Source organism: Misgurnus anguillicaudatus, chromosome 5 (assembly GCF_027580225.2).
Source record: "Misgurnus anguillicaudatus chromosome 5, ASM2758022v2, whole genome shotgun sequence".
Lineage (NCBI taxonomy): Eukaryota > Metazoa > Chordata > Actinopteri > Cypriniformes > Cobitidae > Misgurnus > Misgurnus anguillicaudatus.
This window is the reverse complement of record NC_073341.2, coordinates 25,802,175-25,822,600: the sequence shown is the minus strand read 5'-3', so window position 1 is coordinate 25,822,600 and position 20,426 is coordinate 25,802,175. Positions and strand designations below refer to the sequence as shown.

Below are 20,426 nucleotides of genomic sequence, written 5' to 3'. Positions count from 1 at the left end.
ACTTGGCTTAGCGAAATGAGGAAGATTGGCAAGCTTTCAGTTCGTGGGCTAAGAAATTCAAACAGCAGATCCGTTGCAGATCCGTTCCGGAGCCTATTGCTATCAGGGAGGTAATTTACGTGTCTTTGCACAGTAAGCCTAGGGTCCTGTATTTTTGGGGTAATTGATTTGTCTCGTACGTGATCGTTTTTTACTGCTACGCTGATCTAACCACTTGCTGATACAACGAGTTTGTTAAACTCATGGGTAAACTTCACGTGGCGCAAAGAATGACATCAAAATCCCGTGAGAGCGAACCGAGAACTCATTAGACGAGACTGCTTCCGAAATGCTCTCGCAGTACTTTGATGTCACCCACCTGTCAGTTCTTGCAGTTGCATGTGCGCGTGGTCAGGAAATCTTGACGTTTGTACATGTATCCGCATTTAAAAGCAAGTGATTTTAAATTGAAACAATAACAACAGTCTTAAATGTGCGCACTGTTTCTGTATGAGGGGAATAAGCAAGTCGCGCATTCGCTTCTCTTTGAGCTTGTGAGTATTTTTGCCGCTTTATTGGCCTTAAATACACATAAGGTTATGCGTCAAAAATCCCCTCTTTGCAAGTATCCTCAAACACGACCATTTAGGATTTAGGAGAAAGTAAACAGCAGAAAAAAAGGGTAAGTTACCTTTTTTGCTTATATCTGTCACTAATGTTAATCAAACAATTAATCTTTCACTGACTAAATCAATTTATGCCTTTACTAAGATACATTATTGTTTATTATCCTTATTTCATCACTGACTGTTTATCCTTAGTGAGCTTGAATTTTGTTCTTGTGTAATATACGCACGTTGCGCACAATGCGTTGTTTTAAGTGCATAACATTGCGAAAATAGCACCTCAGCCCTGCCTCTATTGTAAAATAATAATTTGTTGATAAAGGGTACAGTCATTTAATGTAACTGTCACTATGATTACAAGCGTTCTGTGTGAATTGTACACGAGTTTTATTCGAGTTGCTCGTTCAGGGTTCATACATACTGTATTAGAGCTGTGACTGTAAGCTGTTGTGTGAGCAGAACAGACCCTGGATTATTCGTTTATGTGTACTGAATAATATGATATAAACATTTCTGTACCACTTTTAAAAAAGTTGTATTTGTTCACATTATTAAATGCATTATATAACATGAACAAACTATGAAAAATATAGAGTATATAAGCATTTATTAATTCATGTTTATGTCATTAAAGTAATTGATGTTAGTTCATGGTGCATAAAACTAATGTTAACAGTTCCAACCTTGATTTAAAAAAAAATGTATAAGTAAATGCCAAAATTAATAAGATTTACAATTAATAAATAATTAAGATTCATTAAAGGTTGTGATATTCATATTTATTTTTATATAGCGAGTTATTTAGCGGTTTCACCTTAATCTGAAATGCCCTGCAAACTACATCTTACAGAATCAATTTTTTTAGTTTGTCACAAGTAGATTAACATGACGGGATAACGTTTTTAACTGTTAGTGCAGGAGTCACAAGTGTTTTATTTTAGACAGATATTAAAGGTAATGGTTCAATTAAAGGACTGTGTTAAAAGTAAAGCTGTAAATTAACAAACTATTAATAAACCTATCATATGTTAACACTGTTTATTCACAAAAAATCATACTCGCACCGCTGTTGTATTTCATAGTGACAGTTGGCAACCCTATAAATGCCACAGTAGACTTCAATATGGCATTAATGGCAAAAAAACATCTCCCCTTAGAATGCTATTGGTGTCGCCTATTTACAAGGAATATGACGTGGCCTGAAAAAAATTTCAGTCAGAAGAATTTTTTTCACTTTAATCCATGGAAACATGAACACGTGTTATATTGTGCACTGTAAACACAATCAAAGCTTCAAAAACACAGAAAGATCAGGACCTTTAAATTCACACTTAAACACTGTTGTAACATACTACTGGGGAAAACACTGTCCCAATTAAAATGTTTTCCCAACCAACCTATCAGAGAATTGATTTAACTTTTATATTGTGTAAGGATAAGACAGGGAAAGGATCTGTAAGGTTTTGTGTATAATTTAAAAGATAACCCAAAACAGAGGACACTGAGAAAGGGTATCCACTTTAGTCATAAAACATTGAGAATTGCAACCAGATACAAATTTGTATACCGTCAAACATCACAATAAAACAGATAAACAAAGGGATATATTCTTTAAAATCACTGATGTTGAACAGGTGTGATGAGAACAGGAAGTAAGAGTTCAGGTGAAAGAGCCCTCTGGTGGTGGGAAGTGGAAGTAGCTGGCTAAGCAACAGACATGTCACACTGAACAATAATTCGGTTTTTAAGGGTTGATATTTTAGCATGTGTAGGGTCATAAAACATATTTACTTTGTCACTAGGATTATTGGTATACAGTATATGCTATTAATGCTGCCATTGTGTTTTTTTATGATCAAGCCTCAAAGCTCATCTTTGTATTTCCTTGACATTTATGTCTCACAGGACGTTATGTAACATGTTGAAGATCTTTGTGTGTTATCTTATTAAATGTACATTTATAGACATATGTAGGCTTAAATATACAATTTTCATGCTGCAGTATTAAATCATCTTAAGATGTAGGCTATACATGTCTTGGAATGTCTTTAAATCAAGCCTGGGAACTCCTTACTGTAGCTCACCAAAATGTAATGTGTAAGGTTTTTCTAAAAATCTAAACTTTTTTGCATTTAGTGAACAACAACCAAATATATTTTGGCTAAAATTGCAATTCTCGTGATAAAAAATGGTGCAAAGCTTTATACTTTTATTTTGAGTTTTTATTTCAGTTTCTACCGTGCAAAAAAATCCAAAGGTCTACTTCTTTATTTTAAAATGTACAGATGTTAGACAAGCACAGACAGAAACTGACTGATAGAAGTTTTTGAAGTTGCACTGTAGATAGTAATGACTGACTTTATGGTTTGACTGTTGCGATAGGGGCGGCCCTGTGGGGACTTCCGCTTGTATCTGACAGAAACACGAACATACAGCAGTGTGACAACAAGACGACAAGAATGAAAATAGAAAAGAGAAAAAAGTGTGTGGTTGTCCATTTCCTGTGAAAAGTTCTGTCTGCTGATTGTACGAGTTAGAAGTAGGAAGAGAAACTCGATGCACACTGTTCAGCCTAGTCATCAGTAGATCACAGGAGATCTCTCATTGTTTTCTTTGTGTCGGTTTACCCCTTCGAGCATCATTTTTTGAAAGTTCGATCTGTGCATGTTAGGCCATGAAGCGAGGAACTAAGAATAAAAGTCAGGAGAGTGTGGGCAGCTTATTGCTCAAGCCACAGGAGAATGAGAGGCTGGAGGAGCTGCTGGGCAGGAGGTGTGTGGTAAGTTTTACAAGACTTTCAGGTGGTGATACCAGGATGAATCTAAACTTTGTAAAGAGAGGATGGGTAACAACCACAACTTTATGTGACATTGATCATCAAAAGGCCTAAAAGGGTTCAAAATGCTTGAAACGGTCTATTGGAATTTTATTATAAGCAACCTGTTTATTTATTTACTTGCACATATTCTATCATTAGGTTATTTTATGCTTTTTTATGTAAGGTAAGGATTGTCTAAGCTAGAAAATGCTTTTATTTAGAATTTTTCTGAATATATATTTTTTTCACACAATAAAAGCAGTCCGTGTTAATTTGCTAATGTGCATTAGTATTGATAGTATTACACATTTAGTACGTGTTTGCCGTAATGACAGCATGTACCCGAGTTGTCATGGGCTCCACCAATCATCCGTCTTATTCTAACATGATTTGATCTGGTTCATTTTGTGTGAAATCTGATATTTTGTAAATTAGTGACAGATTAGTGTTACTTACCTGATTAGTGACCACTTCCAGTGTACACCCTAAAAATGCTGCATGGGCGGTTAACCCACAGTTGGGTCAGATATAGAAAAACCCAACCTTTGGGTTAAAATGAATCTAAAAATAAAATCTAACTGGTTGGGTTTGTCTACATTTGACCTATGGGTTCAAACAACCAAGCATTTTAACAATGCATAGGGCCGCCTAATGGTACCGGGGGGCCGCACCCTGAAAGAACCACTGGTTTAAGCATGAGCTTTGTTATGAAAATGTCGTTTTAATAAGGTTTTACCCTTATTTGCCACAATTAAAGAATTAGGGCATGTGTGTATGCCTTTTTACACTTTTTTGTGGTTCCAAGAACTAATTAGCAATTTGGTAACTAAAGTTCTCTTCTTATTTTGTAATAGGAATTGTCCGACGTGTGAACGTGCAAGTCTGATTTTAAACCGGGCATGGAGATGAACCAAGTGCGTTCATCTTCTGTAAATATATTTGCAATAAATGAATGTACAGCATTGCGTTGGCAGCACAAAACATCTTAAGGTTAAAATTCCCAGGGAACTCACAAAATGATCAAATGTTTAGCTTGAATGCACTGTAGGTTTAAATGCATTCACTACCGTTCAAAAGTGTCAGTGACATGTTTTCTTGTATCAGACTTTTGGTTTTGGCTTAAACCTCCACATCTAGAGTAAACAGTTGCAACATCACTAGATGTTAACTAGAAACACTGCAAATAATAAAAGTCACTGAACCACACATTAGGGGGTCCTGTAATTCATGTCACTGCCACATTCAGGTCCAAGTACTCACAAAGGACACAAGTTTAAAGCAACACTAAAGAGTTTTTGCTCTTTGCTCCCCCTAAAGGTTAGAAGTGTAATTGTTCATTACCACTGTCGTAAATACTGCAGCATAGCTGGTCCTGATTGGATTGTAGGTCTGCCATAAATCAAGTTTTTGTAGTTTTCACAAGTACAAGACCGCGACCCGACGGTTGGAAACTTCTTTAGTGCGGTTTTGGCCGTTAGAGGGCTGCAAAGCGAATGTGAAAGTGCCGTTCACCCTGTTTCGAGTGGATAAATGACTGAAACTTTTTTGGAAATGTTATTTTAAGGTAAAAAAAACTCTTTGGTGTTGCTTTAATTGTAATTGCACCACACTGGGACATGTTTGAGCCACTGCCCACTGGGCTTCCGTTGTGACGGTTAACAACAAACAAGCCAATCCTGATCCGTTGCAGAGATTCGCTGTCTCCTTTACGTTGAGCCTGATGATTTTATAAATGCATAGCTTTCCTCCACACACAAATAGTGACATTACGGGCTTTTTAGCAAACTGCTCGGTAGAAAGGCTTTAATAGAACAGCTACGCAATTTCGCGTTGAAGCAAAGAAATTCACAAAAACGTGCATTGTTTATCTCCACATCTTGATAGCTGCGCTCTCTCTGTCAGGCTGGTTGTCGTGGAAACGTGGGGGTGGTCATGAGACGGTAAGAGCTGTCAGAGACCAATGACAACGCTGACCGTTGTCACATGGTGTACGGTGCGGCATTTCAAGTACAGTAAAAAAAAAATGTGAACACGGACCGCACTAACTGAAAAATGATACAATGTATTTTGGTGCGCTCCAAGGCCGCACCATGGTGCGCACCAACATATGTGAAAACACCCTTAGAGGACTTTGCTGAAAAATCGATCGATTGTGGCGTTTAACGGATTCTGCCAACAATCGATATTTCTAAATGGCTTAAGGCCAGGATTAAACGGATTTTAAGTGAAAATATTTAATGAATGTAGGCTCCCAGCAAGCAATTTTGGCTAAAACAAGGCAAAATTTGGGCTGTAAGTGAAAGACGTCTAATCATAGCCCAAGAATAGATGATGAACAAATGAAAGCAAACACCTTGAACATCTGTTGACTTTGCTTTAGGCTACATGATGAAATATAGTAGGCCTACTTGTCCAATTATTTTGGCAAAAACGGCACGTAACCAAATTCAAGGTTACTGTACTTAGGGTAAAAGTGGGTTGCTCATAGCCAGACTGTTACGCCGGTTTCACACCGCAAGCATGAACAGCGTGTATGCGTAGCGTGAGCAGCGCATGAGGAGAGCGTTTGCCACGTGTGGGCATTGTGCTTTCACAACGGCTGCTTTTTATTCGTGCTGTTCTGGTCCGCGTAATGACAGATATAGACCCAATACACAATTATAGACATAAAAAGCCCATGGCACATTATTAAATCGGTTTCTCTTAAGGTTTATGATAAAATAAAAAAATTGCTCTTCTCAAATTGCTCAAAGTCATAACTGTTTGAAACACACATGGCGTCACATTCATGATTTTATGGTAAAATTACACTTTTTCACGTCAATCCACGACAATTTAAACCATAAACAATGCATTGTCACTTTAATTGAGCGTGAGCAGCGCCGGAAAAATAGAGGCGACGGCGAAACGATCGCAGCACTGCTGCTTCAGCGACGCCCCTGCCACGCGAGCATGCGCTGCTCACGCGTGCAATGTGCATGCTTTAACTTGTTAACAAGGGCGCCGAAAAAATGACGCTTCCGGCGTGAAACCTTGTAATTTTACTGTTTTTGCTTGCCAATACGTGCCATTTTGTTAATATCATAATCTCATTTAAGTATAGTGGCGCATCTGAGCTCCTTACTTTCTCATTCTTTAGTTATACGTTTTTCTACATTTTAGACTAATAGTAAACTCAGTAAAACTATATAACACACTTAATTATGGGAATTATGTTTATACTAGGCCTAATTGAATCCAAAATAAATTAAAACTATGTTATATTTTAGCATCTTCTTCAGTGCAGTTACCCTTAAATTTAGTTATTTTTTGAAGCAATTTCTTGAGATGTCTCATCCTGAAATGCTTTTGAAACAGTAGGCTACTGAGGGAATTCCCATCTATTATGAGCATTGGCTGCTTCTTCTTCAATAACATTTTAGTTTCCTAATGAAAGTACATCTTAACTTTAGATTTAAAAAAATGAAGATCACTAGAAACATTTAAGTAAAGTTTTCAGTAAAACTTTTAACTGTAAATGCAAACCATTCTAATAACCACAGTCACGTGTGTAACACACACACATCAAAGCATGTAGTTGATAAACCAGCAACTCTGAATGCTGAAAGTGTTTCTCGCTTCTCTTTTGGGTTTTATATTTCTTCTTCCTTTATGTCAGTCCGCTATGACACATTCAGGTCCGGATCCTGTTGTCTGTAGATGATTGTATTCTGTACAGTATGATGATTTTCATTCAGCAATTCAAAGGCAGCTGCTGAGGTTTTCCGTCACACGCATGCACCTCAAATGTACTGTGGTTACACAACTGCATTATTATTTGCACAAAAATAAAAAAAAACACAAATTTGCTGCATACAGAAGTCCTCTGAAGAGTAAAGTAACAGCCATTTTGTGGGTGTTCGAAGGGCTGCTTGGCTGCACAGTGCTTGGTGATTAAAGGAAGAAAAGGTGTGAAATTGTCCCTCACTTGCAGCATGAACTGTGTGAACACAAAGGGCTATGGCAGGGGAAGTTGCTTAAAGACATTTCCTGTCACTGTCTAATAGACAGTGACAAACAACTCAAATCTGCCATCTTTAACTGTACACTGCATTCATGAGAGACAATGGCGCAGATTTAGTTGGGTGGGTGATGTGCGAAACACACACGTTTCCATTAATCATAGTTTTGAATATTGGCGGGAGGCTGGGTTAATTGGCAGTCTCTGGTGATTTGTGGAAAATCATGTTTGGTCTTTTTATGAGAAATCAAATGCGCAATGCTAATCATGCTTATTTTTGGTTTTGTCTCCAGTCTTTGTCTTCAGCTGTTGTGCAGCTGCTCATGGCTCTGCCGAGCGACCCGAACCGCTGGACGCCACAGCAGTCTGGAGTGGTTTGTTTTGTGAAGGACAGCCCTCAACGCTCCTTTTTTATTCGACTTTACGACATCAAGGTTCTTAAAACAAGACTGTTTCTTATTACCAAACATGATTCATTAGCTTCTACATGCATAAAATCTTACATTTGTGACCCTGACCATAAAACCAGTCATATAGCCAACCATACATTATATGGGTTAAAGTTATTGATTTTTTTAATGCCAGAAATCACAAGGATATTTAGTTAAGATCCTGTTTTATAAAGATATTTAGTACATTTGCTACAGTAAATATATATCAAAAATTTATTTATCATTAATAATATGTGTTGCTAAGGACTTATCTTTTATACAACTTTAAAGGTGCACTGTAAAAATTTCTGTAGAAATGACAGTATTACTGCGTATTACTGGCAACTAGCTGCCAGTAACTTACTGTAGATTTTACATTTATGTTATTTACTGGTTAAATGAACATGAAACTTCTACAGTAAGTTACTGGCAACCAGCTGCATAATTACAGCTAATTTTTTACAGTGTGATTTTCTCAATATTTAGATTTTTTTGCACCCAAAGATTCCAGATTTTGCACCCTAAGATTTTCCATAAATTCCATAAATCAATTGAAATTGTATTTATTCAGCTTTAAGATGATGTATAAATCTCAATTTTAAAAAGTTTACCCTTATAACCCAAATACATTTGAGTTTTATAAAGCAGCAGATTGCAAAATCATATCAAATAATGCACATATAAATGAAGACCTCAACAAAACTACAAGTGCAACAGTCTATCAAGAATATTCTGTCATTGTTTATTTTAAAGTTGCCAAACTTTCATTTACACAAAGAACGAAATGATGAATATTCAAGCTATTTTCCCCATAGTTCTGCAAACTCTTGACCTCAGGTCCATTACTTCCCCTCAGGCAGGCACACTGGTCTGGGAACAGGAAATATACAACCAACTGATGTATCAAAAGGTGAAACCTTTTTTTCACACCTTCGCTGGAGATGTGAGTATTTACCTTTTTCTAAATTTTTTCTGATACAACTGCTTTATCAAAAAAATAAAATATATAATAATAATAATAATAATGATTCATGTATGTGTGCCTGATGTGCTACTCTCATTTACTCTCAACTGTTTTTATCAACTATTCATTGTTGTGTTAAGAGAAGTTTTTCTAACTCTTTCCTGTTATTTGAAGTTATTTGAGTGTAATGTACTGTAGCTGTATCACTTCCTTATAGCGCTGTCTAAAACCAGATCAATTTACAGTATCTGCAATTTTATTCAGACTATACACGTTTCATTTGTCAGTAAAAAAAATCTGAAACAGCTAAACACGTTTTACCATGTGTATTAAATGTAAAAAAATCTTACCTTTTTAAAATTGTATAAAGAATTTTAAGTGCGTCATGTGCATAATTGCATTATTTAGTTGCATTTCCTCAATGGGCTTTGTGCCCAGCTGCACTACTTTCTGGACTTCAGCCAGTTCCTTGTTTCCTGTCTGCCATTGTTGAACGGGCTGATGAATCCAGGTGTGCCTGAACTCAGTAGTCACAACAATAATAATCAGACACGCCTGGATTGATCGGTTTGTCCAGTGGTGGCGGGCAGGAGGCGGGGAGCTGGCTGGGGTTCGGGAAGTGGTGCAGCTGGGCATAAAGCCTATTTTGTGCTGTTTTGCATTATAGCATTTTATCCGTTTACAATTGGGAACAACCAATGAACTTTCCATTGACTTTAAAGACACACCTCTTCAGTCTATCATGACTGCTAGACAGAAACAATTAGAAAGAGATCGTAGTTTTTGAATCGTGTATGATTTTGACACAGTATTGCTAAATATAGATGCATTTTATTACTTAATGTATTGCTTAAATATCATATTTTACTCAACATCTTTTGACTGTCGTCATTATCATGTGCAACAAAAAAAGATCTGGATCTCTGATGTATTAATGTTGTTTTATTTTGTGTATTTTGTTTAATTTATTAATTGCTTTAAAGGGGACATATAATGAAAATCTGATTTTTGTTCATGTTAAAGTGCTATAATTGGGTCCCCAGTGTTTCTATCAAACTAGTAAATGTGAAAAAGATCAATTCTGAAAAAAGCATTTGAAAAAATAAGTCATTGAAATTTGGCTCCCCCTGTGATGTCAGAAGGGGATAATACCACCCCTTAATCTACACTTTCCAGCTAATTTGCATTTATAAGGACACACCCAAAACTGCACATTTTTGCTCACACCTACAAAGTGTCAATTTTAACATGTTATAATAAATTATCTGGTATTTCCAGCTAAATCTGCACATACATACTCTGGAGAGATTTATTTTACATCTTAAAAAGGTCTTGTGAAATGTCCCCTTTAATACCACATGTGAACTGTCAAATAAATTTTTTTTAAATAAAAATAAATTAAATAAAAAAATAAATAAAGACTAGCAATTATCAAAAGCTTTTTAAAGCATTTCAAAATTCAAGAAAATTCATATCTAATACTATACGCATTAAAATAAAACTCAGTCCACGTTAGGCTTGTGTCATGACTTCTGATTATGTTAAAATACAGATTTTGATCTTTTTCTAGGATTGTCAAGTGGGGTTAAACTTTGCAGATGTAACCGAGGCTGACAGTTTCTTTAATGTAGTAGATGACAAGATCAACCAGAGACATAATCGCATCGGTATTGAACATTTCATGCAGTTTTGTTGTTTGTCTGTCAATTTAAACTCATTCGTAAACCCAACTATAGAGGTCATCTAATGCATGATTTTCCCTTATTACAGACAAACAGCAAAGAAAAGGATCTGATACTAGAGGTGAGTGATTTCTAGCAATCGCTACCTCCATTCAGAAACAGTGCATGGGCTTTTTCAATGTGCAGGGTTTCTGAATAAAGGGCATGCTCACACATTTTTTATATTCTTAGATTCTGGAGCTGTGCGACCACTTCCTCCACCACCAAATGGTAAGAAAGGGTAACTTATTACATGGGATTGTACTTTTCTGGTGATACTCCATCATCTTAACAGTACAGTATTTGGAATTATATATGCAGAATGTAATTCACTTTACATGTTTAACCACAGGCGTTGGCACTCCTACCATGCCTCCATTGGTACCTATTAATGTCCAGAACCAAGTTCCTCCTACAAAATCAAAGAAAGATAAGAAAGAGAAGAAAGAGAAAGAAAAGAAAAACAAGAAGAAAGAGAAAGAGAAAGGAGGCAAACTTTTGAAGAGGGAAATCGGAGCACCCAGTGGTTTCACGTGAGTGACTTTTACATTTATTTATTTAGCAGATGCTTTCCAAAGTGATTTACAAATAAGGGTGCATTTAAAGGAATAGTCAATTTTCTTAAAAGAAAAATCCAGATAATTTACTCACCACCATGTCATCCAAAATGTTGATGTCTTTCTTTGTTCAGTCCAAAATAAATTATGTTTTTTGAGGAAAACATTGCAGGATTTTTCTCATTTTAATGGACTTTAATGGACACCAACACTTAACACTTAACTCAACATGTAACAGTTTTTTTCAACGGAGTTTCAAAGGACTATAAACGATCCCAAACGAGGCATAAGGGTCTTATCTAGCGAAACGATTGTCATTTTTGACAGTAAAAATAACAGATATCCACTTTTGAAGGACAACTTCTCGTCTAGATCCGGTGTGATGCACCAGCGTGACCCCACGCAATACGTCATGACGTCAAGAGGTCACAGAGGACGAACGCGAAACTCCGCCCCAGTGTTTACAAGTGTGTTGAAAGAGTTGTTGTATGTTAACTGATACTAATTAATGTCTTTGTGTCAGTTTATTGTTTAAAATGGTCCACAAATGTGCGTTTCATATATGTAACACGTGACCTCTCTACGTCACTACGCATTTACGTGAGGTCGCGCTGGACCGGACCTAGACGAAAAGTTGTGGTTTAAAAGAGCATATTTTTATTTTTCTTGTCAAAAATGACAATCGTTTTGCTAGATAAGACCCTTACATGTATGCCTCGTTTGGGATCGTTTATAGTCCTTTGAAACTCCGTTGAAAAAAACTGTTACGTTTTGAGTTAAGTGTTAAGTGTTGGTGTCCATTAAAGTCCATTAAAATGAGAAAAATCCTGCAATGTTTTCCGCAAAAAACATAATTTCTTCTCGACTGAACAAAGAAAGACATCAACATTTTGGATCACATGGTGGTGAGTAAATTATCTGGATTTTTCTTTTAAGGAAATGGACTATTCCTTTAACATTTTGTCTAAGGAAAATAGAAAAAAGGGTTTTTTAAATATATAAACAAAGTTAGACTGTTTTAAAGGTGGGGTGCATGATCTCTGAAAGCCAATGTTGACATTTGAAATCACTTAAACAAACACGCCCCTACCCCAATAGAATCTGGACCTTCTTTTGATAGACCCGTCCCACACATACGCAACCCAGGCAACGATGTCTCCCTTTTCCAAAAGGTTTTTTTAAAACATGCACCCCGCCTTTTAGATATAAAGTCATTCAGACACAAAATGGGCTTGGTTTAATAAGCTTTATTAAAAATCGGGAGACGATTTTGTAAAATCACCTATTTATTCTACTTTGACTTTAGGCATGTCAGTCACCTTGGCATGAGTGGTGAAACTTTGGACCCAGACCTGAAAAAAATTCTATCTTGTGCTGGGATAAGCGAAGCAGATATGAATGACTCGGAAACCTCTCAACTCATCTACGATGTTATTGAGCGTTCAGGTGGAATGGAGGCTATCAAAAAAGCTGCGAACCAGCAGGGTATGTATTGGGTGGCATTTTGTTGTAACTGAAGTAAAACCATAGACTTGTTTCATGTTGTGATTCAATATTTGTTTAGAGTCTAGTCGCCCTCCAGTCCCTGGAGGTCATCGAGGTTCCCTTCCACCAGTGCCTGGTGGGCACTCCTCAGCTCCTTCTCCCTGTCAAGGTCGAAGCCTACCACCTGTCCCTGGAATGAGTCAGTCCTCTGGTCCAGTGCCCTCACGTCCCCTTCCATCTACTCTTCCAAGAAGCCATCCGCCAACACCTCAAGAATCTGAGTTCAACAGTGGTTCTTTGCCCGCACGATCTTCAGGTTTAGGACCCCTGCCGCCTGTTCCTCAAGGAGGGCGGAATGGGCCACCGCCTCCTCTCCCAGGAGGGCGAAGTGGACCCTTACCCCCACCACCCAGTGGTCGGAGTGCACCCGCCCCCCCACCCCCGGGACAACGTAGAGAGTCTTTAACTCCAGTTCAAGGAAAAAGATCTGGACCTCAAGTGAACGAAAGACAAGGTGGCACCTTGCCACCAGTACCCCCTGGAGGGAGGAGTGGACCCTTACCCCCACCTCCGAGAGACAATAGTGGATACTCTGCACCTCCACCGCAGCATGATACTTCACTACCGCTTCCACCACCTGACTTCTTTCCTCCTCCACCCTGTGACTCTTTTCTGCCTCCTCCACCTGAAGACTTTAACGATTTTGCACCACCATCTTTTGCCAATAAACCCAGCTTTCCTCCACCACAAAGCCATCATCAGCATTCAGCTCCTCCTCCTCCTCCAGTCTCATCCAAACCCGGTGGTGGTGGTGGTGGTCCACCTCCGCCACCGCCTCCACCTCCTCCAGCTGCTCCACCTCCAGTGAGCAACATTTCATCATCTGGAGGAACCGCTTCAGCTTCTTCAGAATCCAGCAGTGTGGGGGGTAGAGGGGCATTACTTTCCCAGATACAATCCGGGTTGAAGCTCAAAAAGGTGCGTGTACAAATATTAAAAAAATGTGGTGTTCAGTCATACACTGCAAAAACCTGGTTCAGCTCACACTTAAAGAGACACTCCACTTTTTTTGAGAGTGTGCTTATTTTCCAGCTCCTCTAGAGTTAAACATTTGATTTTTACCGTTTTGGAATAAATTCAGCTGATCTCTGTGTCTGGCGGTACCACTATTAGCATAGCTTAGCATAATCCATTGAATCTGATTGGACCATTGGCATCGCGCAAAAAGATAACCAAGGAGTTTCTATATTTTTCCTATTTGAAACTTGACTCTTCTGTAGTTACATCGTGTATTAAGACCGAAGGAAAATTAAAAGTTGCGATTTTCTAGGTAGATATGGCTAGGAACTATAAATTATATTTAAAATAGTCCCCTTGGTAACTTTCAATTGCAGGGGAATATTTTCAGCCAGTGCGTCATATAATTGCGCCTTCTGCAGCCATGTTACGGCAGCAAAGTCCTTGATTATTACGCCAGAATAAGAGTATAGTTCTTAGCTATATCTGCCTAGAAAATCATAAGTTTTAATTTTCCATCGGTCTAAGTACACGATGTAACTACAGAAAAGTCAAGTTTTAAATAGGAAACATATTGACTCTTTGGTTATTTTTTTGCGCGATGCTAATGGTCTAATCAGTTTCAATGGATTATGCTAAGCTATGCTAAATGTGGTACCACCAGACCCCCTCAGCTGAATGGATTCCAAACTCTGGAGGAGCTGGAAAATGAGCATGTTTTCGAAGAGGTGGAGTGTCCCTTTAAAGCGTCAAAATACAACATTCACAGACTATTTCTATTGCACAAGAAAAGGTACACTCCAAAACCTGCTGGGTTGTTGGGTCAAAAAGGGACAAAGCCAACATGTTGGGTTGTAATTCAACCTATGTTGGGTTCAACACAAAATGCTAGGTACTTTAACCCAGTGGTTCTCAAACTTTTTCAGCGTGCGGCCCCCCTTGTATATGATGCATTCCTTTCCGGCCCCCCAAATTTTTTTTATAACAAATTTGTTCTAGTACGTAACATTTAATAAGACAAAACATATTAAAGTATACAAAGTAGTGCTGTTGGTTAGTAGCCTTATTTTTTTTAGGTTTAATTACACAGAATTCATGATAAATTAATGTGTTTTATGAAATGTCATAAAACTGGGGCCCCCCTGGCACCATCTCGCGGCCCCCAGTTTGAGAACCACTGCTTTAACCCATTGTTGGGTCAAACAAAACATTTTCTGTAGTAATTTAATCCAACATTTTTGGTGTAGGAATAAAGTGGTTCTTTTAAAACATTGTACTGAAAACAACATTTAATGATACTTTTAATCTCCAGTAAGTATACATCATCTTTTCTTCAAATATTTTTAATGTAAAGCACAAAAAAACCCCACTCATTTTACCAAGCATAACAACTCATAATCTTGCATGGTCCAGTAAAAGATTAAATTCTCATAATTTCACTGTTTCTAGCTGTCAAATTAAATATATATTCTGTAAACATAATTTCAATATAGTTTTCATATAATTTGTTCCCCAGGTAACCGCCAACCCTGAACCACCGTCACCTGCAACGGATTCGGGTGAAGGAATAGTTGGAGCTCTCATGATGGCCATGCAAAAGAGGAGTAAAGTCATCCACTCCTCAGGTAAACCTTTAGTGGTCTTTTCTTTCCCCTTAAAGAAACAGTATGTAGGCTTGTGGCCAAAACTGGTACTGCAATCACAAAACTTGTGGCTAAAACTGGTACTGCATTCAAACAACTGGTAGCCAATACACAACATGACAACATAAACATCAGTTGAGGGCTGCAAGTCCACTTTTTAAATGACAATATCCTGGACGGACCCCTGTTGTGAGTGATATATAAGTATTTGAAATGAAAAAGATTTCATAATGTCTAGTGACATATCAGCGCCATTTTATGATGAATTGATATACATTTCTTACATACTGTTCCTTTAACTTATGAAACTGGCCAAAAACTATTTTTTAACACTTTTATTGTGTCTTGTAGAAGAAGAAGAAGATGAATTTGATGATGAAGATGATGACGATGAAGAGTGGGACTAATCCACGTTTTATCTGAAATAGTTAACTTAGAATTTTCCAAGGCAGCTTTACATATTTTAAACACATAAATAGAAAGAAAAGAGCTTTTTTGGCTCTGTCTGTTAATGTGTTTTAAAAGCAGTATGAAAAGGGTGATCAAATAAAGCAGCATTAGGACACTGCTAAAGCTGATTTGTATAAGATTTATTGTTTGGTGAAATGTACAGTACACATCTTATGGTCTGTGTTAAATGGACACAGCTCTAGATTGCACAATAAATCACACTGATAGCTTAGAAAAGTGTACGATTTTTAATACGCTTGAACTGATGGAAATGAATTCTGTAACAGTATCCAATATTTACAAATACAATGTATATTGGGCATGTAAATATACTCATGTTTATATTTATATATGAACTGAATATAAATCTACTGCTCACAAATGTGTTCATTTATTCATTTTTTTCTGACAACAACAACAACAACATTAACAACAAGGGCATGACAAAAGATTTGAATTCACAACTTTACTATTCTACTATTCGTAAAAAAGACACAAATGTGCAGCGCTTACTTCCCAGTCTTAGATATTATCAGAGTGTGACTGTATGACCATTTTTGGGTTCGTATTTTTAGTGTGATTGCTCAACCTGTCAAGCATGATGGTACATCACGACATGAAATGCTTTCCAAAACATTGTCAATCATTTAAATGCATTGAAATAAATACAACAGCATGTCAATCATGCAGAAATGCCCTCCACCCTGTACCCAGCATCCCTTAACAAAAATATATACACAACTTCAAATAAATATACATTACAAATGGTGAGGACAGTGCTCTCGCAAATGTTCGGTGCTATTTTTAACCCATCAAGATACATGAATTAAAATCCATACATATATTACTATTAAACATACATATATTACGTTCAATTTCATAATCCAGATGAAACCTCAAAAATTGCACTGGCCCAAAAATTAAAGTTAGCAAGGAAGAAGGTAGTTTAGTATAAGATTTTCAAAGCTTATTTAATATGTCTATGTTTGATGTGCTTAACAAAATGTTGATCTGTTAGAGATTTAACCAGCAACGTTGGCTTAACTAATGGTGCAAGTTTGAGTTAGGTCTTGCTTTTTGTGCAACTGATAGCAGACAGAGGAAGTGTTCAGGAAACAAATATGGCAACATCCTTTTTTTGTAATTCCATCTGGTGACGATACTGATGCAAAAACTCATAAACATCATCTGTATTTTTCAGGTAGGTCACACTCTTTTATAATACTGAATTGCATTGAAATCACTGTGACAGCTGAAAAATGAGAGTCAGTGAGAGTCAACTAACACCCATAAGAATCCCAGACCAGGATCTAGATCTATGATGTGTGAATGAATGAATCTATGCAGGTGTATAAAACGAACAAACCCCGGCGCTCCTCTCACCCCCCGCTAGCCTTCTGTGCTTCTGTGTGTCTGCGACTTGTGCGTTTAGGAATATAATCCTGCAAGTTTCCACCAGCTGTCAGCTGCTCCCAGTAGGACTGACAGTACTGTTGAAACAGACGCATTTCAGGCTCGAGGAGAAGGCTCGGGGTAGGAGGTTCGGGAACTTTGCTCCTTGTTGCCGCCTCCTCTTCATCAGGTGTGGTAAGGGCTACGGCTATGTCCCGGTCTAAGATGCGCAGGGAGACGCGAGCCAGCGTGTGCTTGAAGTTATTTTCTGTAGCTAAGCAGTGGTAGAGTCCTCCATCTGCTTTGGTGAGAGATTTCATCAGAATGCCTTGTGGAGTCTTGAGAACTTCCCCTTCTCGATTCAGCTAAGAAGAAAAGAAAACATGATTCATGTAGAGCACTGTGCCAGTGTAAATGTCATGGGTTCGTCTCAAAGGGAACATGCAAACTGATTAAATGTCTTTAAGTGCACTGATGTAATCTTACTATTTTTCGTCTTCCTTCTTTCTGGTAGAGCCATTTGATGGAGGCCTGTGGAGAGCGCGGTGAGCACTCCAGAAACGTGCTGCTGCCTTCCACACCAAATTGAACTTTCTCCTGCAGTCTCCTTTCCACTGGTAGACACAGTAAGAGATTAGAATAAGTTGGTTTTTTTTAAATGCAAAAACAACTGACCTAAAGACAGCACAAAAATGACACGTGTTCACACTGTGATGCGTTTCCAAGCAGTGACCTTGTTCACACTGTCAGTCCAAATCCAATCACATTTAGAACGTGTTAAAAACCGCATAAAATCAGCTTTTTTCTAATCCGTTTCAGGCTACATACAGCGGTGGTGTGAAATCCTTCTCCAATTGGATTTGGGTGATTCTCGTGAAATTAGACTTATGAGGTGTCATGAAACATTTTGATAAAAAAGTAAATGCAAAGTAAGGGTATCAAAATAAGAAGCATACAGTTACAAACATCTCTTCATGTACTGTTTGGCACATGATTTCAAATGACATCATACAAACCAATTGTTTTACACATTTAAGGAGAAAATTTTCATTACCGCAACGTGTCCATGACTGGATTTGGGTTCTTTGACATGGAAATATTTATAATTAAAAAGTAGAAAAAATAAAAAGCTTCAATGCATGTTATACTATAAACATTTACAGTAAAGAAACATGTGGTATTTGGTTATCATTGGTAAATGTAGAGACAATAATAAGGAATATAAATGTGTCCAAGAAAAATGTTCTCATCCTCCGCAACAATTTTCAATTATTGTTTAAGAACTCAAGGAACTAACATTTTTTTAAAAATGTTGGAAGGGACATAATTGACTGTGACACTCAAGATGGCTACCAGGTAAGCAGTTCTTATTTTTTCTCTCCTGATAAAAGTTGAAATTTTGTTTGTCATAGTACCTAGAAAACTTTTTAGTTCTCATTACCGAAACATGAGTTTGTAAATGCATATATTTAATGTAATCTCATGTTGCGGTAATGATAATTTTTGATAATGATAATCTAAAAAATGTAAATAATTCTATAGGAAATATTCTTTAAATCCTCTAAAAATAATGGTTAAAAAAATCTGATGCTGGACACCTTCTAAGTCTGGATTTCATGAGAATCACCCATTTCCGGAAAATGCAATTCAGTCTGACCGCTCTGATCGCATTTCTGTAGCTTTTTGGCAATGTTACACTATCAGGTTAAGTAAACGCAACCCCAGCTTGAACTTTGGAACAGTCCATTTCTGACAAAATGATAGGGGTGTTTGGGAAAGTCCATGTATTGGGGAATAGTTTCTACAACGTCAGACATCAAGGCAGATTGTCATGCCAGCACGACGTCATTGCCATAGAAGCAGTGCAGATAGTCCAGAACACGGCAGAACGGTACAGGACGCGAAGATCGGATCTGAACAGTTGTTATGCACAATATGGACAGTGAGATTGTCAAATCGGATATGCACCAAAATCGGATTTGGACTGACAGTGTGAACAAGTACAAGTGACAGTGGCGTCAATAAGAAACAACGTAAATTTTATCTATTAGGAACTAATTTGATCATGAAAAAAGTGACATAAAGTAAAGTTTATTTAAAGGGAGTGCAAATAATTATATTTTATTCACAATCTTCAAACAAAGTTCAAATAGTATAAAACTTTTCACAGTGTATGTTGTTGTTACCTTTAGCGTTGTATCCACGGCACTGACGCAACGGGTCACCATGTTTTACATCCTGTCTTCTACTTCTCCTGAAATTGCATCATATTAAAGTGCATAACTCATCGTGACATTGTGTAAACTTATTTGAAGTGTTTCAAAATGCAAATTAAAAATATGTACAGGGTTCCCACAGCGTAGTTAAAGCAACACTAAAGACTTTCTGCTCTTTGCTCCCCCTACAGGTTGGAAGCGTAATTGTTCATTACCACTGTCGTAAATACTGCAGCATAGCTGGCTCTGATTGGATTGTAGGTCTGCCGTAAAGCAAGTTTTTGTAGTTTTCACTCGAACTACAGGACCACTACCGACGGTTGGAAACTTCTTTAGTGCGGTTTTGGCCGATAGAGGGCTGCAAAGCGAATGTGAAAGTGCCATTCACCCTGTTTTGAGTGGATGAACCACTGAAACTTTTTTGGAAACGTTATATTAAGGTAAAAAAAACTCTTTGGTGTTGCTTCCACTTTAAATTCAAGGACCTTTCAAGGACTTTCCAGGCCCATACCCTCAAATTCAAGTATTAAATGTGGGGACACATTTCAAGTAAGAGCAAGGTTACATCGTGTTACCTTTAAAGATACATTGTTACAGTTCCCTTTCAAGGGAACTCGCGCTGCGTCACTGCGGTGACACTTTGGGGACGCCTCCAGGGGTAAGTGCGTCTGAATGTGTATATCAAATTCAACCAATGGTGAGGCTTAACGACAAAGACAGGGTGACGCGGGAGCCAGGAAATATATCTCTATCTGAAATACTGCCAAAGACGGTGTTACAGGGACGCAGAAAGTATGGTAAGGGAGACGCAGCGTCTCGTTCCCTTCTCAGGGAACAACAGTTACATACGTACGTTTTCATGTGTCAAACACAACTATGCAAAAAAGAATTTTGGTATGAATCAACATTCGCATACAGAAGATATAAGCATTTAAAGCTAACAGTTTAGCATGTGTGCTTAAAAGTCTAGAATTTTTATGATATTATCTTACACTACACAGGCAATAATATGGATTTTTTCAAGAAAAATTCTTGCATAAAATAGATTCAAGCACTTTCAATGACCTGTATCTATGTATGTATATTTTCTAAAACTTCCCAGGGCCTTGATTTCCCCCCCCCAGATA

The 20,426-nt window shown here is 37.6% G+C and overlaps 2 protein-coding genes across 3 annotated transcripts in view; one reads left to right on the top strand and one right to left on the bottom strand.

The window, feature by feature from the left end:
* The first annotated feature begins 1,861 nt into the window (after positions 1 to 1,861).
* wasa (WASP actin nucleation promoting factor a) lies at positions 1,862 to 16,166 on the top strand. 2 transcript variants are annotated; one of them, XM_055168841.2, is made up of 11 exons: positions 1,862 to 3,384; positions 7,717 to 7,857; positions 8,711 to 8,797; positions 10,389 to 10,485; positions 10,589 to 10,621; positions 10,732 to 10,770; positions 10,892 to 11,072; positions 12,403 to 12,581; positions 12,661 to 13,559; positions 15,115 to 15,223; positions 15,593 to 16,166. In XM_055168841.2, exons 1-11 carry the CDS (start codon positions 3,280 to 3,282, stop codon positions 15,646 to 15,648), a joined length of 1,926 nt encoding a protein of 641 aa, XP_055024816.2. In that variant the 5' UTR covers positions 1,862 to 3,279; the 3' UTR covers positions 15,649 to 16,166. The 2 variants fall into 2 exon arrangements, with proteins under 2 accessions (XP_055024816.2, XP_073723930.1); XM_073867829.1 differs by lacking the exon at positions 1,862 to 3,384 and adding an exon at positions 4,269 to 4,337.
* Positions 15,921 to 20,426, bottom strand: part of sema3ga (sema domain, immunoglobulin domain (Ig), short basic domain, secreted, (semaphorin) 3Ga) — a 23,745-nt gene continuing 19,239 nt past the window's right edge. The window contains exons 16-18 of the mRNA XM_055168840.2: positions 19,270 to 19,337; positions 17,570 to 17,697; positions 15,921 to 17,448 (exon numbers count right to left, since the gene is read on the bottom strand). Of these exons, the coding sequence (XP_055024815.2) occupies positions 17,071 to 17,448; positions 17,570 to 17,697; positions 19,270 to 19,337 (574 nt within the window). The 3' untranslated portion in view covers positions 15,921 to 17,070. The remainder of the gene's footprint in view (positions 17,449 to 17,569; positions 17,698 to 19,269; positions 19,338 to 20,426) is intronic.